The 23453-nt window shown below is 55.1% G+C and overlaps 5 protein-coding genes across 5 annotated transcripts; 1 reads left to right on the plus strand and 4 right to left on the minus strand.

The window, feature by feature from the left end:
* Positions 1-1006: 1006 nt before the first annotated feature.
* Positions 1007-4021, minus strand: SPSK_05905 (uncharacterized protein; the record flags this gene model as incomplete). Its single annotated transcript, XM_016732614.1, has 4 exons — positions 1007-2505; positions 2545-2724; positions 2795-3083; positions 3197-4021. The coding sequence occupies 4 exons, from the start codon at positions 4019-4021 to the stop codon at positions 1007-1009; spliced, it is 2793 nt and encodes a 930-aa protein (XP_016591808.1).
* A 10621-nt stretch (positions 4022-14642) lies between these two features.
* SPSK_06507 (uncharacterized protein) lies at positions 14643-15551 on the minus strand (the record flags this gene model as incomplete). The annotated part of the gene is made up of 1 exon (XM_016733212.1): positions 14643-15551. The coding sequence occupies one exon, from the start codon at positions 15549-15551 to the stop codon at positions 14643-14645; it is 909 nt and encodes a 302-aa protein (XP_016591809.1).
* A 1407-nt stretch (positions 15552-16958) lies between these two features.
* SPSK_06344 (uncharacterized protein) lies at positions 16959-18188 on the plus strand (the record flags this gene model as incomplete). The annotated part of the gene is made up of 1 exon (XM_016733050.1): positions 16959-18188. The coding sequence occupies one exon, from the start codon at positions 16959-16961 to the stop codon at positions 18186-18188; it is 1230 nt and encodes a 409-aa protein (XP_016591810.1).
* Positions 18189-18252: 64 nt separating this feature from the next.
* On the minus strand, positions 18253-19671 carry SPSK_06281 (uncharacterized protein; the record flags this gene model as incomplete). The annotated part of the gene is made up of 1 exon (XM_016732987.1): positions 18253-19671. One exon carries the CDS (start codon positions 19669-19671, stop codon positions 18253-18255), a length of 1419 nt encoding a protein of 472 aa, XP_016591811.1.
* Positions 19672-20489: 818 nt separating this feature from the next.
* Positions 20490-22685, minus strand: SPSK_06022 (uncharacterized protein; the record flags this gene model as incomplete). The annotated part of the gene is made up of 1 exon (XM_016732730.1): positions 20490-22685. One exon carries the CDS (start codon positions 22683-22685, stop codon positions 20490-20492), a length of 2196 nt encoding a protein of 731 aa, XP_016591812.1.
* Positions 22686-23453: the final 768 nt, after the last annotated feature.

The raw sequence follows: 23453 nt of genomic DNA on the forward strand, positions 1-23453 counted from the left end.
AAAAGGAACGAGAAGAACAAGGGCGTGAGGGCCTCGACGTGTCACCCTGTTGTAGCCGATGTCGCGTAAGCGAGGAGAATGAATGAGCATTACGTTTGGAGGGGACATACCCAGATACCTAGTGCACTTAGTATACACGGAAGCGCTAATTGACGCCGATGGTGTCCGCCCCGCACCAGGCAGGGCGGCCCGCGAAGATAACATCACACCGCGACAGCACGCAATCTGAATGACGCACCACCGGCGGCATGTCGTTGTATTTCGTACACTTTTTTGTCTAGGGACAATTTCTGACAATGGTTTCACACTGGACAAATGTCTGCATTTGCCATCTTATTTTCGTTGGGCGCATTTGATGGAACTTTCATGGTTCAAAGTGAAGCACCGTTTTGCTCAAAGGTTCATTTTCTTATCTACGTTTGCACTTCGCAATGCTTCGCAGAAAACGCATCTCGCCTGCGCTGACACACCTCGGCATAAGACAATCTCGTGCCTCGTGGATGAGTATTGAAGACTGCATTTTCCCGCAAAGGTGTTAGGCGACTGCAGAACACCATGTCGACACAGTACGCAACACGTAAGGCATCAAAGGCGTTATGGAAAGCAACGACAGAGCGTCGGCGCGCTCAAATAATATTATACCCTAACTTTCCTTCCCGATTCCGTGATGATGCCTTATGCTATGAAACGTAATGGGCCATGCCCTCCTTTGCAAACAATGAGAAAAGCAACAAAAGATAAGCAAAACGCCGCTAATATGCTAGATGAAGTAGAGTGCCACTGGACCCATCCCGCAGAAACAAGACGAGCAGATCAAAGAAATAGAAACAAAAAAAATAGAGTATAACTATAATACAGAAGCACTCATGGGCGAGCGTTCAAAGTAAGGCTGAAGCTAATGCGAATAAGTGAGATGTGTTGGTAGTTGGGAGGGCCAAGAACGACAGAAAACAGGCATGTCGGCTGTTCAGCAAGCCATACATGGTCGCATATCTTGCCATATCGCTTAGTTATTGTATTGAGACTGCTGGTTGGCATATGCCCGAGCCTGAGCCTGAGCCTGGGCCTGAGCCTGAGCCTGGGCCTGGGCTTGTGCTTGCACCTGAGCTTGAGCTTGGAGTTGTTGCTGCTGAATCTGCTGCACCTGTTGGGCCTGCTGTTGCGCTTGTTGGGCCTGCTTGACCCGTGCATCGCGCAGCGGCATTTGCATCGCCTGCTGCTGTTGCTGCTGGTGCTGCTGGAGAGCATGAATCGGCGTCAGCGATGTACCGTGACGCATTGGACCAACGCCGTACTGCTGCATGCCCTGGAACTCGGGGACAATACCCGACCGCAGATCGTTGGGGCGGCCGAGTGGCTGGTAGTACATTTGCGTGGGCGGAATCAGAATCGGGCCCAGTGTCTGGTAATCCTGCAGGCTCGACGTGGGAGGCGGGTTTAGCAGCATATGCACGTTGCGAATGGGCCGGTACGGGCTCGCACGCTGTTGCAGATAGACCGACGGGGAGTGCGTAAGCGGCGTGTGCACACCGCTGGCAAGATGGGAGAAGCTCTCGGCCAGCGGCGAGGAGTTGGTGGCAGCGGCGTACACGGACGCAGCGTTCGGCGTCAGAACGTTGCTCGGGCTCATCCGTTTCGTAGGCGTACTGAACGTCTGTGGCGGCGGGTATGATGGCAGAGCCGAGCTACTGCCCGTGGCAGGGCCGCTTGTAGGCTGCTGCATGGAAAGCTGGGACGCGAGGCCTGTTGCGGGTGCCAAGGTCGTCGAGACCGTCTGAGTTGAGGGTGCAGCAGACGGAAGCGCGGCTCCACTGGAACCGGCGTTGGGCGGGTAAACAGTCGCCATGGCACGCACGCCGTGTGCAAGAAGCGGTGGCAGAGCAACTGGGGCCTGTGCCTGGGACAGTGCAGCCATCTGCTGCTGCTGATGCTGCTGCTGAGGAGCTTGCATGCCTGTGGTGGGCGGATAATTGGCAATTGTGCTGTTCTGGAGGTGCTGCTGGACGGGATGCTGCATCTGCTCTGCGGCTGTGTTGAGCGTGAGCTGCGGAGCGGGCAACCGCCGAGACTCTGCAGTCGACGCAACGACATTTGCAGGTACACTCTCAAACTCTGCAACAGAGGCCATGGACGAAAGGCCTGAGCTTGCCTGGGATCGTGCTTGTGAAGGAATTGGTGGCGGAAGCGTGGACCCGGGGGAGACATATCGAGACGACCGCTTCGGCGGAGGCTCCGTAATGTCCTCAAAGGACATGGACCGCTTCGAGTTTCCGTTCCGTCCGTTCATAGAAGGATCAACCTGTGGTGTAGGCAGTTGGCCAGGCCAGGCCGGGAGTTGACCCAATGCAACAGGAGGTGCGGCAAAATTCGGGCGGGTCGACGGCGAGTAAGACGGCATCTGGAGTGCACCTGCCCCCGCAGTAGGAGACAAGTTCATGTTGCTTGCTACCGGCTGCTGATGGTATGATGCAGGTGACGACAGCGGTGAAGCAGCGGGCCTTGCAACTGCAAGGCTAGGGGGCGACGTTGTCGACGTAGACGCACGCTCATAGTACATGCGGAACTTGGCCAGCTTGCCAATCCAGTCCTCCCACTCATCTTTGGAGACGAGTAGGCTGTACCGCATGTTGCTCAGAAACTCGACTTCCATGACGTGGATTTCCTTCACATGGAGGCCCGATACATCAGACCACGTCTTGTTCGTGTACGTGTTGTCGTCAAGAACTGTTATATGCATAAAATGATTAGTCATCAGTAATATGTATTTCGGCAAATCATCAAGTCAAAAACTTACACTTGTTTCCCAACATGAGGGCAACAGTCAAAAGACGAAATTCGCTGCCTGGCTTTCCCCGGACAATGACGTTGAGCGATTTAAGACGGTAGATGAAAAGCAGAGCAAGCAAAATAACGTTCTGGGTGACTTGTGTTGTGTTGATCATGCGGTTCACCCAGGACCGAAACGGCTCTGTAGGAAAGCCATTGCTGCTCAGTCGGGGTATCCACGCGTCAGCGGGCAGTGCGTCGATTTTGCTTGCTTGGATAAAGACGCTGGGCGTCTCAAACCAAAACAAACAGGTCATCTAAAGTGAGAGGACTGGTTAGCGGCGACAAGGTCTCAAATGAACATGTTGGGTCGGGTTCTGGTTGGTGTGGCACAAAAGGAGCATCGTTTTAAGTTGCCGAGCCCACGCACCTCTGCAGTAAAGTCTGATATGCTCCCGCCCTGGGGGTTGATGCACCTGGGCACCTCCGGGCTGTGCATCACCATCGCCAACGAATCCTTCTCCGTGATGGATGTTGCTTTTTGGTGTCGCGGCGGGTTTCCTGCGCTGGTGCCTGTGCCGCCATTTGTGATCGTGGGGACGGCGTTCGAGGAGGCCGTCGGCTGGCTAAGAACTCCGTTGTCGGACAGCATGTGATTCTCTATTGTAGCTTGCCGAGAGCCCAACGGAACCGCGTCTGGTGGTGTCAGGTAAGTGGAGGAAAAACGGGCAACCGCTGGCTGCTGCTGATGGTATGTTTGCTGTGATTGGACCTGTTGGGCCTGGAGCGCTTCGACCTCGTGGTTCACGGAGCGGGCGACGCTGTTGTAGTCGGTCACTGTGGGTGGTGATGGGCCGAGAGTCAGAGCGGAGTGCGCTTCGCTGAGGATTGCTCGTCTGCGGTCGGCGTCGGCAGCGTGTGATGAGGAGCTGACATGGTGCCGACCGTCGTAGTCGGCCAGACCAGCTGAATGGAGGTGCAGGTTGTGGTGCGTGAGGCTGCCCATAGCGCCGTAGTGGTCGTCGCCCGGTGGTGTGTGAAGACCGCTCGGAGCGTAGGACGACGCCTGCTGTTTGGATGCCGTAGACGTCGTTCTGGGATAGAAAGCGGGAGGCTGGAGTGGATGGAGGAGTCTTGAAGGTTCGCGAGGTAGAGGAAGACGTCGCGCCACTGCCGAGTTCGTGGATAGTGATGATGTATGCAATGGAGAAGTCGGCGGTGGTGGTAGACTGAATGATGCGGCGGTCGAATACATTTGCGGCCGATAACGGGGGATGGAGGAAGGAGACTGAGGCAGCGACAGCTGTCTCGTCGAGGCCAGCGGTGGTAGGAGGTGTACCAGGTGTGAATGGTGATGCGTGGCCAGCGATATGTATCCCTTAGAGGCGATACTTCGGTCGTTCCCGCAATTCGATGAGATGTACGGAGATAGTCAGTCAATGCTGTTGGAGGCAAGATGGACCAAACGTGACCAAACGTGGACCATTAAGCCTGGTGCAGGATCGTTGTCGTTTGGCGAATATCAGTGACCAACGGCCAAACGACTCTTATTCAGAACGTGCCGGCCTTGGTTAGTTTGGAGCACGATGTATTGCCATTCACGTTGCCGTCAAAAATGACAAAGTTCAATAGTGCAAACAAAAGGCACGTCGGGAGAACTCGAGATATCGAGGCGATATTTCGTCGTTGGCGGGGACCTAAGTATATTCAGTGCCCATTGTTGTTGCGCTCGTGCCCAGGTCGCCAATGGTCGCTCCAAGTCTTCCAACGAAGCGTTGGGCGGGAAAGTAAAGATCGTAATAGAAGCGATATAGTCGTCGTTGCAATGGGAACTGGGACCAAGATATGCCGTCCGCGCGGGTGGGAGCAATGGCAAAAGGCGAAAGAGCCTGCGGCCGTGTATGTTGTTGTCCAAAAGGTAACAAGGCCTGGGGATATACGCGACGGGTATGGTGGATGAACCAGAGGGCTGCAACAGCGAAGCTGCAGAGGTAAAACCGACGCGGTGGTAAAACAAAGATGAGGTCAAGAAGGACGAGAGAGCGAGTTAAAAGAGGTCGGTGCAAAGCTGCCAGTCCAAATCAGGAAGGAACGAATCGGTAGTATGTCGAGATGAAAAAGGAAAGAACAAGAGACTATGTACGATGCATGAGGCAAGAGCTATTAAAGGAAAATGTGAAAAACAAAAAGGTAAAGGAAAGCAGACAATAATATTGAAGGAGTGATGCTCGCCTCCGACAATCGTCGTACTGCCCCCGTCGCATGGAAGTCTCTCTCCCTCGATTCTGTAATTAGTTTGCGTAGTGGTGGAGGTGGTGGATGATGTGTGGAGGTTTGTGGAGGTCAACAACGACAAAGACAGAGATGGGCAAGCGTGTAAGTAAGGCAGCCAATATACGAGAGGGGCGTGGAAAAGGCAAAAAGACGGGAAAAGGTACGAAAAAGCGTCAAGATACATTGCGCTTTGTGGCAGAATCCGCCATGTGGAAGGTACTTCGTAGCCGGTCGTAGTGCGTGAATGGTACACCTGTAGTGCTGCTGTAGCCTGTGTAGCGCCACTTGGTGTGCGGCGAGGAGGCCATTGGTGCGGTTGGTAGCGGCTGGCGAAAGACAGGGCGCCGGCGACTGCGACGCACGTCGTATGTCCCGTCCACAAGCGGAGGGGAAGGAAGGCAGGAGAGAGGTGGGGAGCTTTCCCGAAGTCGTTTCGAGGACTGGCAGGCGAATCAGAAGGAAGGTGCGGCCTGGTGTCCAAGCAGGGGAGACACGCAAGAAGCAAATGAGAGACAGGGACCGAACACAGAACGACGAGAAAACCTGACAAGGATTTTGATGGATTGCTTTTCGCCCAGGCGAAAAGATTAGCAAACAGGAAATTGCCAGTTACGAAACACAAATTGAACACGCAGGCATTGCTCTGTGAGAAAGGAAAAAGCGAGCGTCTACACAGTTTCCTGGGCATGGCAACACAAGGCAGGAATGCAAATGGAAATGGATCACCTACGGATGAGTGGGAAGGAACCTTCGACGAGACCATGGCAAAGGAGTTCATTTTGTGGGTGTGTCCCGGTGATGCGTGTCGCAGAGAAAGAGCAACCCCGGCCCAGGCAGGCCATGCACCTAAGATACCATTGTGAATGTGACTTTTTTGGGAAAGACGGAAAGGGCATGGTAAGGTCCATCCATGCCGAGCAGCGAATGCATTTGAAATGCACAACAATCTGTACGAAGGTGTTGCACAACAACATTTAGCCCGGTTGCCCCTGCCACCTTTCCTGACCTTGGACGAAAGAGAGAGGGGACATAAAGCAAGACGAGGGAATGAGGCGGCACGAGCTGCCACTCGCACTTACAAGAAAACGATGACCAAACTCCGTCGTTCTCTGTCCTTTCAAACGAAAGGTCCTGAAGACACGCAGCGCCACCAAGCAGGAATCGTATTCCGAAGGAGAACCCACCACCCAGCTAAGACCGGCCGGTCGGTCGCTCTGAGATAAAACTGGGACCTGGCTATGGTATGCTGGGCCATGCCATGCCAGTTCTGGGGCTCTGGGCCAAGCTGGCAACAAAAAGCAGGGCCCTCACTGCCAATTACGACGCAGCTGGAAGCTGAGGCGGGGCGGAGTGACGATGGGCGGCGCAGGCTCTCCCTTGTGGGTGTCCCTTGTCACATCCATCTAAAATAAGCAAAACGCAAAGACTTCCTTCACGTCGCAGCAGTGTAGGAATAGTAATACGCCAGTTGCAAGCCACCGCATTACGAGTACGAGACGAGGTCGCTCGTCTTCCTAAGCAAAATGGTCCCATCGCCAAACCGTTCTTCGCCTCTCTTTTTCGACGTTTGTTTTCTGGTGGCGCAGGTAACAGAACAGTGCTACTTTACCGTCTGGCTGTTGCGTTTCTGCTTTCTGTCCACGTACCATGAAGCGGGAAGGAGATGGACCGTCCCCGTCGGTTGCCTGAAAACCAATGTCGAACACAATTTGTATCCTTTGTACTCCCCGTCGGTTTTAATGGGAGGGGAGGGGAGGTGCGCAAGGATGCAACCAAGCGACACACAGAACAGGGAAGACAGGGAAGGGACATAAAAACGCTACCTCTTTCTGGGACACACAAAGGTCGGCGAGGAGAAATCACGGCGTTTGAGTATGTGCGTACCATGGCTGAACGGCGCCGATGGGGTCCCTGGCTGTGTCTTGCCAGAATTGTCAAAAAACGACGTAAAGGGGAGGAAGAACAGTGCAAGCAAGCAAGCGGGCAAGCGGGCAGGCGGGCAAGCGGACAAAACCTGAAAGTAAGGAAAGAAAGGGAGAGATGGAAGTGAGAAAGAGGCTGAGAATGTAGGAAAGATGGGCAAGAGAATACAACAGGGAAAGAAACAGGAGCGAGCGAATAATGGCATCGAAATCAGGCCTAATGAAAAGTGGATCGGCGTTGGCTTCTGCGCCTAAACTGCACTCATTGCACGAGCGTCAGATGATATTCCCACTGTACGATATAAAATGTGGCCCGTAAAATATTAAAGTGCCCATCTGACTTCGGGCCACGCTGGTGCGTTACTGCCACAGCATCCGCGCCCACCATACAGTCATTGTTGGTGGATGAGGAGGGCGTTTGGAGGCCCTTTGTATCCGTGCTTTTTGCCCGCCTTTTGTCTTACTGTAATGACATTTTGGTGCCTCTTGGCTCTTTCTCCTTTTGACTATGGGTGTTGATCCCGCGCTGCTTTCATCCAAGCGGAACCCACTTTTTGATATGATTTGTCTTTTGGCTTCCAAAGTCCCTCTGGGCGAGGGACAAAGCAAGGGGCCAATAAGTACGATGTAAGTTGTACCTCGTCCGGCACAAGTGTTTGAGCTGTGACCCAAAGGACAAGGAATGCCATACTTGGGGGTTGAGGCCAGAATGAAGGCGACGCCCTTAATAATGAAAGACAAGCCAAAAGGTAGAGACATACGATGTAGGCAAAGTGGCAGCAAAAGGTGAATTTTGAACACGGCAAGGGCGAGTGGAGGTGAAAAGACCGGGAAAGAACGACACCGGTCTCCACAAAAATGGAAAGAGCAGACAGGGCTGCCCGTCTTAGCCCCAGACCAGACACTGGAGACTGGAACTCACAAAACATGCACGGGTCTTACCCTGTCCGCGAAAGAAAGTGGCCTGTCGATGATGGTCTCCAACAATACTGTGATGGAACCTTCCGGTGGTTTTTTTGTCGGGCATTGTCAAACTATTCGTTTCCTCGTCTCGCAACCGCTTTCCCCATTTTGGCTCGCTTGGCTGAAGAGGAAGGGGCGAGACAGACGGGCAGGGAGAGAAGGAACAACAGAAAGCCGCACGTATTTGTGCTGCATCAAGCCGGAGTACCGGATACAATACCTCACCCCAGTGAAGCCCGCATTGACCCGCGTACCCTGCACTCAAAATATCTGTCTGATGGTCATCGAAACTGAAGCACTTTCTATTTCATCAGCCTGGCGTTCTTTTCTGGGACCAGTGAAAGGAGCGAGTGGCACGGCACCCACCCACACCAATCAGTTTTCCCTCCAGCAGCCCCTTCCCCCTGCTTTCGCGCCTGCCTTGTCCGGTGCGGACACCCGTTGGTTGGGCCCCCATAATATGAAGTCTTGGTACGTCGTATTCTTCAGGCCACTTTCCACCTCTCTCTCGCTGTGCACATTGTGGTTCTTTAAGCTGTAGAGGACAGGATTTGAGACCCAGGCCTTCTGAGTACAAAGCACCTTACTGAAGTGTTACTGTGCTCCAAGGCCTGCTTGGTATTACTCCACCATAGTGGGATTACGTCCGCCATTTACGTCGTACACAAAATAAAGAAGAAGGGAAAGTGAAAGTCAAGGCGATCGAAAAACAGACAATCTGCCGAATGTGATGAGCAAACTGTTTTTTATTGTGTTAAAACAACTAATACAGCACCGGAACAACAGGATGGACAAGATAGGCATAGGAATGGGAATATCCCAACATCGAGCTTTTTTAACGTCGACGAGGACGCCAATCGCCGTTCGTATCTTAATGAGTGAGGCGACCATGTTACTCTCTCGACGCCCGAATCGCACTAGAGGGAGCGCTGGGAGAGGCCTGCAGGCTTTCACACATGATGCCGTCGCTCTCTGGTCGCCCGTTGCCCCCCCTTTTCCCCTAAGAAGCACCCCTCGCTCCGCTTGTCCTGTTAGGGAACTGGAGGCAGTCCTATCCCAGTTTAGGCTAGTGGCGTCATCATCTCAAAGACGGCGATTTCGACAGCTGTAATGAAAACAAAAAGCGTCGTATATTCAGTTTTATTTCATTTTCTGCGTTGCATCTCGAAAGAGAGATAATCTTACAACCAATGTGGAAAGAGTGCAGACACGAGTCATTTGCAAAACCTACCCCGTCCGTACCTTCCTCATTTTGCCTTCGCCCTGGTTTCCTTCATCCGTGCCTTCTACTTTGGCAACTGTTTTGGTCGGTCCACTTTTCGCTCGTTTAGGGAAAGACTATGAGACGCTCCTGCTGTGAACCACAGGAAAGAAACACATAATGGATAGTCGGCAGGTGGGCCTGGCCAGTCCATGGGCGGGCCATTTACTGCTGCAGGAAGACCGAGACGTACTACGTATTTTTCGTCGGCCCAGTTTTTCTATTCACATGTATTTCGTACTGAGTTTGTCGTTCACCAACGCGAAGGCAATATGGAGAGCGTGAAAGAGAAGAAGCAGCCGTCGGCGAGGGCTCGGCGTTGTGTTCTTTGCCAACGAGCCTACTCTTAGTGGTTGGTCCGCTACTTTTGGCTAGCTCTCGTTGGGGCAAAGATCTTATCTAAATGGGCATATCGACAATATTGCTGTTTAGCCATTGATTCAGATCGCAAAAGTGTCTCTTTGCTATTACGATCATAGCCTTGTTTCAAGTCAGCTTTTCTCTCCTGAATAGACTAAGTATTTCGTATTAGACAGCGGAAAGAGAGAAAGAAGAGAAGAACGGCGAAAGAATGGGAGTGTGAGACAAACCAATACAGTCCCGGGTCCATTAGCGGCATATTGCATGCCGTATCGTGTGTACAAGAGTAAGTCTGTGCTGCGTAAGGAGTACATCGTATGTTGTACGACTCCATCAAAAGGCCTGGCCCCTTTTTGTTCGTCTCGTGGGCTACTCTCTTTCCCATCCCACAGGTTGGACATTGGAACTCCAAGGGCAGTAAGGACTCAAAAGAGATGAACACAGGTGACAAGGGTAAGATACAAATCGTCAATGGCGCTGATATGATTTAGATTACGGCCATCAATCGTGAGGTCTCCGGCTGGTTCCTCCTAGACGATAAGCTCTGTGGCAGATTACTATTATCGTCATTTAGTACATCGTATTGCCGGGAATAGCCATCTGTCGGTGCTTTATGGAGTATTGGTTTCGTCTCTCAACCGTGCCGAAACATGCAAACTACGGTAGATCTCACAGAGAATTCTGTGTAGGCCAAAGGTTACCTTACCAAAGTGAGAGGCCGCACCCGAATCTAGTTTTGCAGACAAAATCTATGAATAAATAGATCACCGTCGTTAAGCATTCCGGTCACGAGGATGTGACGACGACAACAAGAAGATGAGAAGGCAGTTAGGAGTGTGCCACATTGCCAATAAGAAATCGGGAAGCACATAAGAGGAATTGGAATACGGAGTACATAGAGAAAGGGCTAGTGTGTCACCTAGTGTCGTTTGCAAGCCCACCGGAAGCTTCCGATTTGCCTCGACAGAACAAGAACTCGTGTGCAGTCAGCTCGATTCAACATCCCCCTCTCGCTGATCCCGTCAATCTTGGGGGATGGCAAGCATTCTAATTACAACCAAGGAAGCTCAACACTCTTCTAAGTCTGGGGTGGATTGGCTCTCTGGATATCGAATAAGCTCACTGTGCTAATAATTATGATGCGGCAAGACTGTCATTCCCGCTGCATTCCATTCACGCCCGGTTGCCACGGCTGAGCAAAGTATCTATATTGTTGGATCGTTTTTGTTTGTTACATGAACGACGCAACGCACGTACTCAGTAATAATACATTTTTGATTCGGAATACGAGGAAGCATCCAGTCATATGGCAAGAAATTATTAGAAAATACAATGTGACGGAAAGCAGTAGTTGCGATAGTTGATGGCGAAACCGGAGTCCGCGAAGTCGGTCGGTCATGGCGACCTTGCCGCTAGAGACCAACACGTCATGCAAACCGACGAGAAAAGCGCACTTGATAAGTACCTGATAGCGGTGTTAGTGCGTACGAAGGACTGTATTGACAGGTAGCTCTTTGTCGTCAGCTTTTGCCAACACGCGAGTAAACTTGGCGAATGGTGTATAAATGGTAAAGTATACAAGTTTTGCGAAAGTCACCGCTGCCTTCTTCTTCTACTTGGCTTCTTCTTCCTCTTATTCCTAAATGCCATAGATAAAGGAAGCCAATTCCAGTTGCCGGGTGATGCATCTGATGTACTGCAAAGGCGCGTGCGGCACAGGTAAGATACTTTAAGAAATATAGCACCCGAGGCGCTGGAAAACCAAAGACATTGAGATTGTAATGGTGCACATTTCTCGGTCGCCCATCATCTAACTCTGTAATTCGTCAAAAGCTCCTCACTATCGACCTGTCGAGGCCACTTGCAGACTTGCACAAAGTGTCTGGACATCTCCTCTTGGCCAAGCCCTGCCAAGTACGAAGCATGTTGTAGGGGCGAGCTCTTTCTCCTGTGGTTTGTATTCGCTATGTTTCTCTCGCCTCAACTGACAGAATGATCCCCTCGAAGGAAGCCCCAACGCCGACCGACAATACGAGGGTCAGACGATAGAAAAGAAGCAGTATGGGCGTCTGAATGCTGGATGATTGGGTCCCGGTGAGACAAGGGAGACATAGAATACAACACTCTCCAAGACACTCCCGTATCCCGTATCCCGTGCCCATTTTGTTGTCTTTCAGGCAAAGCCTAGCCTTTTCATAGCCAAACAAAGTGGTTTTCTCCGTTCGCTTTCAACGCGGGATGGGAACAACACCAGGCAAAATGATACAGGGGTATGTCGTCGTTGGTTGGTCGAGACGGGGTGTTGCAAGGGTACATTGTTCGTTATTGTATTTTAGCGCGCAGACAGCCCCCCAAACAAGTTGCGTGGTTTTTTTGCTTTCCTTTTTTTTTTTTTGCTGCTAACCTCTGGTGTCCAACGTTTTGGCACTTGTGAATGTCAGTGGGCCTGGTCCTTCTCAATACTGGTCTTTCCGCTTGCTCCTTCCCGGTAACACGGGCAAAAGATACACCTTTGTGCAAATATGTTTGCCCGTCGCTCTTTCCCAAGATTCAAGAAGACACACAGCAGCAGGAAAGAGGAGGATACAGAAAGAGCTCGGTGGCTCTTGCCAAGCGTGGTTTGCCTGTTCACCGAAACTTATGGGAAAGACAATCACTTCCTTGGACGAATGCTGCGCTCGAAACAAAAAGACAAAACACATTTGGAAACCGATATGTCGAGACCCGATATTGGACGGGAGCACAGGACATGGACAGTGAAGACGCCAGCGTCTCTTTCGCCTCTGACCAATTGCCTGCATGCACATCATAAGCCAGCCACCTGGAGACACACGTCTGCAATTCTTTCCCCCGAGTCTCCCTGTTTTCTATTTCCTATTTCCTAGTCCTTATTTCTTATTTCTTACTTCCTTGCTCTTCTTGTTACTCCACGTCCGAATGCTAAAAGTGCAGAAGATCGATGTAGCAGGAGGTGCAATATAAACAACGCAGCATGAGCTGGCACACGCGCGGGCTTTCACCTTGCAGGTCCGATACTCTCGGGCCTAGTTTTGAATGGGCCTTTTGGCCTGGCATACTGCAAGGTGTCTCTGGCCCATCCAACCGACGACCCGTTTTCCCTTTTGTCACGGCTCTCCGCTTCACTTTTCCTTTGACTTTCCCTGTGCCATCTTGGTCAGCCCCCTTAACACAGAACTTTTGCCAGGGGAACGACAAAGAGCAAGTCTTGCAAGACGGAGATGGACATTTCAAAGGTAAACTCTTCTTGCCGATATCAGGACTTTCTTGCTTTCCAGAAATATACTCGCACCCATGTCAAGATGTGGAGCAGCTTTCTCAACTTGATATCAGTGGTGTGCCCTCGACAGCAAACTCCAATGAGCGAGCCCCACACCCGTTTTGTCCCATGGCAAAAAGTTGGACTGGAACCAAGTGCTTGGGTGCTCGTCAGCAGAAGGAAAGCGAAAAAACGGTCACTCGACATAGCCAGGCCCACAGAAACAGGAAGCCGCCCACCTCACACCCTCTCTGGCCACTACGGATGGGTCATCATCGTGTTTAATACTGGGATGCATGAGGGCCACCTTTGGATTCATCCTGCGTCTAGTTCTAGTTCCTAGACTGGCCTCGCCGATGCTTTACCGTGCAGACTGAGAATGCAGTGGCGTTGGAGGAAGGCCCTCCACTGTGGCACCAACAGAACCCATCGGTCTGCGACAAAGGCCTGGTACCACCCCCATTGACACGAGACCAAAAAGTCTCCCCACACAAAGGATTGTTTTCTCTCCAAAGAAGCCGAGAATCAAGCGACGAAAACAAATAGGCCCAACAGAAATCGACATAATGGCCAGCATGTCACAGTGTTTGACCTCACGGTCCCGTCGGATGAGAGTCAAGCGTCGAAATCGTGACCGAAGTGCAAATGAGGATGTCTGCTGTGTCTGCTTACCCTGCGTCCAGATTCGTGCATGACAGTCTATAGGGACTCTGATGTTGCTTCGGGTGCGTCACCCCCTGCCATCTCCAGTTTCTTTTGGTTTTGTGTACATTGAACTCGTCCAGGGCCTTGCAGGGACATTCTTACAAGAAAACGGAGTAGAGCCGACAAAGGACGCATGGGGGATGCAACTCCAGAGTGCTGCCGAAGACATTCCCTGATACCAGCTACTTTCCCCTCTCTTTGGTTCGCGCACATGCATCATTCCCGCCGTCTCCTCACATGCCCGTTACGAGACAGCATATAAGCAAAAAGGGGGGTTTGTTGAACAAACGAGACCTTTACTGCACTACCGCCACGGCCATCGAAGCAATCACTGCGACCATGGGACAAACATGTAGCCAGAGCAGAACCAGTCGAACAAAGCTACGAGTAGGAAGGAAGAAGCACTGTGCTGCGTAACAACATATCTTGCATAGAACACCGTCGTGCGGATGGGCGTTTCACAGCGGACCGGGCACCGCCACTGCCCTCTCCCGCCTCGTTGTGTACGTCGTAAAACACATCGTCGCTTGTCCTATCGCTGCGTGTTACTTTCTGTGCCTCTTTGCTGTGTCCTCTGTACGCCCGTGCTCCTTTCTGGATGATTCCCTGATCTGGTCATTGCTTTGTGAGTGTCGCATCCTTGCGCCGCTTGTGGCCCTGCTCATTGGCATTGGCATGCTGTCTCGGTGAGCATGCTGGGGCGCTGGACAGCCACAAAGTAAGGAGGTAAGAGATGATCATGGCAATGGACCATCACAGCCTAGAGAAGTCCTACCGACGGTGGTGCCATCCTTACCTTGCTGTGTTGTCAGCGTTCCTGCATCGGCCCCTGCCTGCGAATTCCATGATTCAAGAGAATGCCCAAAGGAGGGCAAACGCCATTTCAACGGATCGTATATTCATTCCGTCACAGCATGTTCCTTGCGGTCCCGATCATAAAGTTTATTTGTGTTGGTAGTCTTTTTAACGTGTTCGTGGATTTTAGAATGCCCGATCCATATATACAAGAAGCGAAAGAGGAAGATGAACGAAGAAAGATGACGAACAGGGATGAGACAAAAAAAAGGGAACCAAAAGAGACACATCTCCTACGATGCGCACAGCACGGCGCCATCTAGTAGATCAACTGGTCGTCATAGGCACGCACGCTCTCGAGGTAAGCCTTGACCTCGCGGTAGTCCTTGCAGACGTGCTTGGAGTCCCAGCCGTCGGAGCCGCCATTGTCGTCGGGGAAGGTGGTCTCGTGGCCCTCGAGGGCCATGTCGGAGCTGCACAGGATGGCCTCGCGCATGTAGTCCATGCAGTGGATCATGTGCCAGTGGTGGTCGGGCGGGATGGGGTGGCCGCTGGTGAGGCCGGAGTAGGTCTGGGCGATGGTGAAGAGGCAGTGGATCTGGTGGGTGACGGAGGTGGTGAAGACGGTCTTGTCGGGCCAGTCGATGGGCGTGGGCAGGTCGTGGTAGCGGTGGGTGTCGTTGACCCAGACGAAGCCCATGCCGACGGGCATGAGGTGGTTCCACTTTTGGAGGACGGCCTCGGTGAAGAACTCGGACGTGTTCATGGGCGCATAGGACGGGTCCGAGGTGAAGCGGGTGATTTGCTGGCTGACGCGCGGGCCGACGCCCGTAAAGTCGCCGCCAAAGTCCAGGAGGCGGCCGGGGCCGGCACCGGCACACGCAGACGACGACGACATCGTCTGCTGGCGGGCCACAAGCCCCAGGATGGCCAGCAGCAGGATCGTGTCCAGGCCCCACCGCGCCCAGGTGCCGATGCAGGCGCGCACGGAGCGGCGGCGGCGCTGGAGGGCGCGCTGCTGCTGGCGGGCGAGGCGGCGGTCGAGCTTGTCTTCGCTGGTGCCGCCGAGCTTGTTGTTCTTGCCGCCCAGCAGGCTCTCGTCGACCTCGGTGCTGCTGCTGCTGTGGCGGCCGAGGGCCAGGTCGAGTTCGAGATCGAGGTCCTCGTCGTCAAGGTCGTCGTCGTGGTGGTTGGCCGGGCGGCCGACGGACTCGTACTTTGCGTTCATTGTGGGTGTGCGTGTGGCGTGAAGGAGGAATAGAGAAAAAGAGTTTAAGTGGATGAATAAAACAAGACGTATCGAGACTTGAATGTCAATAGAAAATAGACCGGAGGGCCAGCCTGGTGAGAAGGGAAAAGAAAGGAAAGGAAGAAGAACACAAAAGACAAAACCAAAGAGAAAGACGAAGTGGGTAGGATGAGATACAAGACGAGAGGAGACTGGGAAAAAGGAGAAGAGGAAAAGAGAAACAAAAACAGGATAAAAGAAAGAAAGACGAAGCGAGGCAACCAAAAGAAACCAGACCAGCCTCTCGACTTGACGTGCCTCACACTGGTTTTGTATCAACCCCTTCCTCTGGTTGCTTCTCATCGGCGCTCTTCTTCTTTGTGATATTCTTTTCCTCTGTTGTTGTTGCCCTACAAATCCATGGCGATCAAAAATAGCATCCTCCATGCCTTCTACGGCGTCTCCCCGTCTCCTCTTTTGCCAACAAGCTTATTGTTCGTGCGTCTCGACGTCGTAGTGTCTCTTGTTCTGTCGTGGTTCTTGTCCCATTCTCGACGCTACTGTTTCCTGTTTCTTCCTGGTCCTCCTTTTTCACGCCTTTCGTCGTCGGTCCTGAAACACGTCGTGTTGGAGAAGTGCCACGGGGGTTGTAGGTCATAGTTGCAGCGCTGTAAAATGGTCCACGGGGGTTGTAGGTCCTAATTCACAGCGCTGTAAAATACGACATTCAGCGGGTTTTGTCTGTTTAGCGTTGTACTGAGTCCGGCACGACCGTGCACTTACACGAAATGCAGACTGCTGATTGGCCGGCGATCAAACGAACATCTGCGGCACGTCGCATTCTGCTCGTCCCAGGAGTCGGCTGGACTTGCTTCAAGTCTTGTTTCAGGCCCTGGGTCCAAGTTGAGAGGAGGGAGAGGAGGAAAGTCAGGGACGATGCAAGGGTACGAGGAAAGGGGACGGCGAGGGCATGAATGCGGACATGAAAGCAAAGAAAAAGAAGACGAGAAACAAGACGAGAAACATCAGACGGTCGTTCTTTGCCCAGAAAGACTAGGCAGAATAGAAAAGACAAGAAATGACAAGAAAGACAAGAAAGACGATCAGTAAATCAGAAAATCAAAACGTCAAGCTTCGGGCGTGACGAGTATCGTTGACGGAAATCAGTCTCGGCGTTGACTCGTGCCCGCCTATTTCTGTTATTTTTCTGCTATTTATTTTGCCATTTATTTTTGTTACTTTGGCCCATTATTAGTACTCTCATTCGACCATCCTAGTCATCCATACAGCTTCACATCACGACGACACAAGGCTGAGTGAGGTGAAAGAAAACAACTGAGAAACAAAACAGCCCCCTTCCTTCCTATCATTCCACATCCCACATCTCACATCCGTTCAACGCTTACGATGCACCTCTCAATATCTCTCCTCGCCTCGCTCGCCCTCGCCCGGTACGGCCTCGCATACAAGCCGCTCTCTGACAATTTCCTCCGACAAGTACCGGGTGTGTCGGAGGCCGAGCTCGACCCTGTGGCGGGCGACCTGCTGGCGCCGTTTCTGCAGCCGCGCGCGCCGGGTTCCGAAGGCCACGCCGACATCCAAGACCATCTCGTGCAGTACTTTGCGGCCAACCTGCCGGACTGGACGGTCGAGTGGCAGAACGCGACGACGTACACGCAGGACCCCAAGGACAAGAAGAAAAAGTTTGTGGCGCACCACCTGGCCAACCTCGTGTTCCGGCGCGAGCCGCCCTGGACGCGGCCGGGGCAGGCCAACCTGCTGACACTGGCGACGCACTACGCGACGCCCTCGACGGGCGTGCCGGCCGGGTACGTGGGGGCCACGGACGCGGCCGTGTCGTGTGCGCTGCTGCTGCACGTGGCGCGGAGCCTGGACCGGTTTGCCGCGCAAATGTACCGGGAGATGCAGGAGCTGGGCGAAGGCGGGACGGTGCCAATGGACATGGGGCTGCAGGTGGTGTTTGTGGACGGCGTGCCCACCGGCAAAGAGAACGACAAAGGCGGCGCCACGGCAGACGTCTCGGGGAGCAAAGGGCTGGCCGCGGCCTGGGAAAGGGAGACCAACCCGGCCTTGGCGGCCTCGCTCTACGGTTACCCGAACCGCCTCAACCAGATCTCGCTGCTGCTGCTTCTGGACCTGCTCGGGGGCAGCCGACCGCGCGTGCCGTCGCGGTACCAGACCACCCACTGGGCCTACCAGGCCATGGCGCGGGTCGAGCAGCGCCTGCGCGGGTTGGGTCTACTGACGAGCAGCAGCAGCAGCAGCAGCGGCGGCGGCGGCTTGGGCACGGCCACAGACGACCCCTCGGCCGCCTTTTTGCCCGACCACGCCACCCCTGTCCACCAACTCGACCTGGCCAGCGGCTGGGCCACCGACCGGGACGACCACATCCCCTTTATGCGCCGCGGCGTCGCCGTCCTGCCCGTCGTGCCAGACGCGAAGCCCGCGCATGCGGGCACGCTCCTGGACGACGGACAGCACGTGGACCGGGCGGTGGTGCAGGACTGGTCGCGGATTCTCGTCGGGTTTGCGCTGGAGTGGCTGGACATGATGGAGGTCGAGCCCCAGGCACCAGCGGGCCGGCGGCGGCGGCGGAGGGCCAGTCGCAGCGAGTGACGAGATCCAGCTTCCACATGCGTCTGTCCGCACCACTACAAAGCCCCCCCCTCCCCTCCCCCCCCTACCACCTTGGCTCCAGCGAAAACAGCTCCCAGGGCACACCCTCGCCCACCTCTGTGTCGTTGTACTGCACCACCTGGCGCCAGCCGGCGAGAAGCGCCCGCCAGTAGCAGACCTCCGCGGCCGGGCTGAGGTAGCCGCGGCCGTGCGGGCCGCTGGCAAACAGACTGCGCTGCCGCCGCGCAATGCCCTCGGCCACGGCGGGGTGGTCTTCCAGCCACTGCACCATGGCGCCCAGATTCGACCAGTCGGGGGCCACAAACACAATGTTGGCCGCGTCGGGGGGCGCGTGCGGCCACGCCTTTTCTTCGTCGGGGGTGGTCGTCGCGCCGCGGCGGTCGTCGTTGGCGTCGCCGCCGCCTCCCCCCAAAACATCCGACGCATACAGCGGCCGCACCAGGTGCGTCGTGTGCTGCATCCACGCCAGCGGCGCCGTCAGCACCACGCTGCCACACAGCTGGTGGAACTGGAACCGCCCGCTGTACGTGATGCCCTCGGTGTGCACCACGTACTTGTACCGGCAAAAGTCTTCAATCATCAGGCCGTTGCTGGCGTCCTGCATCGCCAGCGCGTTCACGGCCCTCGTGGCATTGTCCTTGTCGCTGTCCACCACCTCCGGCAGCCACGCCAGTTCCTGCACGTCCGCCCAGGGCTGGCCGCGTGTCGCCTTGAGCAGGTCGGTCCGCAGCGCCGGGTGGTGCGCGCTCGCAAACCGCGCGGTGCCGCGCCAGACGGCCTGCGCCTGTTTTCGGGCAAAGGGCAGACGCGCCTCGATCGCGTCAATGGCCGCCGCCGCCCGCGCAAACGACCCCACCATGCGCGGCCGCCACGCCCAAAACGAAAAGTGCGGCATGAGAAAGGCGCGCCCGATGGGGGCGTTGCCGGCCGTAGGGGCCGCGTAGGCCGGCAGCGAGTACGTCCAGGCGGAGCCGTACGGCTGGTCTTGGACGTTGACGGAAAAGACGGTGTCGAGTGCGTTTGCACCGCCAGGCGAGGATGGCGCTGTCAGGAGCGCCCGCTCAATCTGGTGCAGCGTTGCCACGCGTGCGTCGAGCAGTTCGGGCGGCAGCATGCTGTGTTTCTCGGCAGACAGGATGCGGAGTCGGCCGTTGCGAACACGCGCCTGCAGCGGGCCGAGATCGGAGGCCGGGTGCAGCGGAAACGGACCGCGGCGGACCTGTTTGTCGATGGGGTCCATGAGGCCTGGGAACGCGGCGCGGCATTCCTTTTCGGTGAGGTGGAGGTTGTTGGAGAGCGAAGCTGTCGTCGAGGATGACGAGGATGACGGAGAAGGAAACGCTTGGCCCGCTCTCGCATGCAACTGGACAAACAAGAAAAGGTAGGCGACGCAGCAGGCGGCGACAATGGCCGCCATGATGCGTCGCCAGCGAGGACGAGGGCGAGCGTCGGGAATGGTCATCACAGTGGGTTGCCGTGTGGAGGACGAAGACCGACAGAAAAAAGACAAAACGTATGTACGGACTTAGAACTCGACGCAGAAAAAAATGCAAATAAATAAAACTTTATACACCCTCTCCTCAAAAGAACACGACGCTCAGTCGTGGCATCTCTACACTGAACGGTTTGAACGGTTTCGTATAGACGTCAGGCTTCTTGGTATATTGCTGCTTGATCTGTGCCGAGAGGTGGCGGCTAAACCGCTGAGCCGTCGTGGACACTCCATGCTTTCGGTCGATCGTATATCGTCTACGTTAAAAGAAGAAAGAAAAGGAAGAAAGGAAGAGAAGGAAGAAAAGAAAGGAAGAAAAGAAAGGAAGAAAGAAAGAAAACAAAAGGAAGAAAAGAAAGAAAACAAAAGGAAGAAATGAAAGAAAACAAAAGAAAGAAAAGAAACAGCCGGATTCATGCAAATCTTACATATAAACACGTCCACATTGAGAAGCCTCGTAAAGTTGTAGTCATTTTCATATTTCGTTGGTTCTGTCGTAATTCTCCGGCTTCGTTGCATAATTTCCGCGTGGCCCATACTCCCAATGTTTTCCAATCCGTAAAGCCCAAGCAAACCCCAACGCCGCAGCGATGTTTCGATCTAATAGGAGATAAACACGAAAAATAATGAAAAAAAAGACAAAAAGAGAAGTACAATCGAACAAAAAGCTGTAGCTATGTACACGGGGAATCATCACCTCGAAACTACATTTCGGTGACCCTGTTACCGCGCCCACGCGCATGTCCGCGCCCACCTCGCTGCACACCCCGTCGTCCGCCGTGACTTTTCTAGCGCCGCGACATAGACGACCGGCCGCGTCGCGCGGCCGTGGCTGCCGCCGTCTGGGCGGCACCCGGGTTGACGGGTGTCGTTGCCGTGCCCTTGCCATTTCCACTGGCAAGGGCACCATTCTGGACACCATGCTGGATACCGAAGGGGTCGGTCGTCTGGACCGTGGCCGGAGCGAGCGGTGCAGGAGGTGCAGCAGGTGCAGGCGGCGGCTGCGGTGGCTGGGCAGCCAACCCAGCGCCTGGCGCGCCCAGCGTGTCCCCCAGCGGGTCGTACGGTGCCGCTATGCCCTGGTACTCGGGCGCGGCTGGCGCCTGGGCAGCGGCGGCGGCGGCGTTGTGGTGGCCGCCCGCAAACTGGTACACGGCAGACGCCGCGCCTTGCGCGCTTCCCTCGACAACACGGGCCGATGCCGGCGCACCGACGGGCGGGCGGCGGATCTGCTCGGCGTGCAGCTTCTCGAGCCCTTCGCCGACGACGGCGTACTTGTTCCAGTTGATGGGCGGCATGCGCACGACGTTTTGCGGTTGCGGCAGTTTGCGGAGGTCGGGGAGCGCGGCAACGTCGCCGCCGCCGTCGCCGTTTCGGTTGGCCTGGCTGAGCCGACCGCGTGCGGTAGCCATGCGGCGGCCGGGTGGTGCTGCACGCCCGCCCTGGCCGCCCGTGGAGTTGGACGACGCCGATCCATGGACGGACGGCGTGTCGGGCGTTGGCAGGAGGCGGGTCGGTGACGTCGAAATGGAGGTGCTGTCGGTATTATGATGAACCGTCCCGGACGACGGCCTGCCCTCGTCGGTCTCCGTCACCATATCCACGTCGCCGTCCTTATCGGCGGCGCCAAGACCGGCACCGTTGCCGTAATTGTCGTCGTCGTCCTCGTCACCACTATCGCTGTCGCTTACAGAGGAGTCGTCTGCCGCAGCGCCGCCTTCGCGGATCCCCTGCAGCTGCCGCATAAATGCTTCGGGTTGGGCCAGCGCGGCCTCTTTGGCCCTGTGCAGCGCCTGGATGTCTGCCGTCGCCCTCTTCTTTTGCAGCTGCAAAATGGCAATCGTGCTCTGGAGGGCGAGCACGTCCGTGTTGCTGGCAAAGTCGATGGGGACCGGTGCTGGAGGGAGCGGTGCGTCTCCGTTGGGGTTGTCGTTGGAGTTGTCGTTGGACGCTGTTGTAGCGGCGGCACCGGCACCACGCACCGGCTCAACTGCAGCCGCTGCTGCTGCTGCCGCCGCCGCCGCCGCCGCTGCAGCCTTGTGTGCTGCTGCTTCGCGGGCAGCCTCCGTATGCGTAAAGATGGCCCGCCCAGAAACAAAGTTGGGCGTGTAAAAGGTGCCCGAGCCCGTCGTCGTCGGCGCCAGGTGCGGTGGCAGTTCTGCGGCGGGCAGCACGGGCGAGATGGGCGGTCGCGGTGGGGACCAGGCTCGCTGCTGCGGTGGTGGCGGAGGCGCAGGTGCAGGTGCAGTTGCAGGTGCAACTGTGGGCGCAGCTATGGCAGCCGCTGCCGGCTTGGTCGCCGGTTTGGCCGCCTTGGGCGCTGCTGCTGCCTTGGGCGACACTTTGGCCGCCTTGCTCGCCGCCGCTGCCGTCGCCCCGCCGGCCTTGGGTGACGTCTTGGGCGTTGCACTGCCTCCACTGCCGGCGGCCGGCGGCGACATGGACGAAAAGGCAAAGGCCGGAATCGACGGCGCCGGCACCGGTGTCTCCTGGATCAGCGGTACGGTGGGCGGCGGAACGGGCGTAGCCGTCTTTGGTTGTGGCTGTTGTGTTTGCATGGGAGGGACGGGCGGTGGCACCGGCGTTTGCTGCACGGCCGATGGGCTGATGCTAGTCTGAGGAGTGGTGCTTGCCGGTACGGTTGTCGTTGTAGGTGGTCCTGCAGCACCAGCTGCCGAGGCAGGTACAGTTGCAGGTGCCGCTGTCGATGACGATGATGACGTTGACGATGCTGGTCCTGCGCCGCTGTTTGTTGCTGGCACAGGTGCTGTCGACGTGAGCACGCCGCCTGTGGTGTCCGACGAGCTTGACGACGCCGACGACGTGGACGACAGCGATGACGATGACGCGACTGACGAGATCGGCTGTGGCGGCCGCAAGGCCTGTGGCGGAATCGGTGGCGGCTTGATCTGGGTCTCGACAACAGGCGGCCGGGCTGCCTGCGCACCGGTGTTGCTGCCTGCGAACCCGCTTCCACCAGCCATGGTCGACAAAAGAAATAAAAAGAAAAAGAAAAGTGTCCTCGTTGTTTCGCTGCGTGTCTCGCGCCGTTTGCGAAAGACTCGCAGGTGTTTTGTCTGGCGCAAGTTGCGCTGTGGTGAGTTGTGTTGTGAAGTCCCAGCTATTATTGGCAACTCTTGCCCCACCAAATGCATGGATCGCCTGGCACGTGACACTAGGCAGCGATAGCCGATAACGTCCTGGCCAATGGGAATTACGGAGGCTCCTTCCCGCGAGGCGGAAAACTGGGGTCATCAATCTGAAAATGGTACATCCGAGATGTACCTAACCATGACATTTTGTTTGCGGCATCGTTACACATATGCACTCCAAAATCGAGAGTACACACCCTATAAATGATACAGTTTATTTTATCACTGACTTCTTAGTAAAACATTACATAAAGTCTTCCTGCCTAGCAGACAGGAACTGACAGCTACTTCGCCACGGAGGTCACGGACGGCAGCGAACAGAGCGATCCTTTCATATGTACAGTCTGACTTCAACGAATTTGTTAGTCCTTAAAACTTGGACTCTGAAAACATTTGGGGATACTTTGAAGCATATATATATAGACACAAACACATATATGTACAACTGATCAAATGCTCTGACCAATGATGGAGCAATGTGTTCTCTTGATTATGTACGGCAAAGTTGGATGCACTCGCGGGAACACGGGAGGGATGCAACGTGAGACGGGAGGAGGGACGATGGAGAATGGCGGAAAAATATGGCGAAGGGGAAAATAA

This window comes from Sporothrix schenckii (assembly GCF_000961545.1).
Source record: "Sporothrix schenckii 1099-18 chromosome Unknown Cont38, whole genome shotgun sequence".
Classification (NCBI taxonomy): Eukaryota; Fungi; Ascomycota; class Sordariomycetes; order Ophiostomatales; family Ophiostomataceae; genus Sporothrix; species Sporothrix schenckii.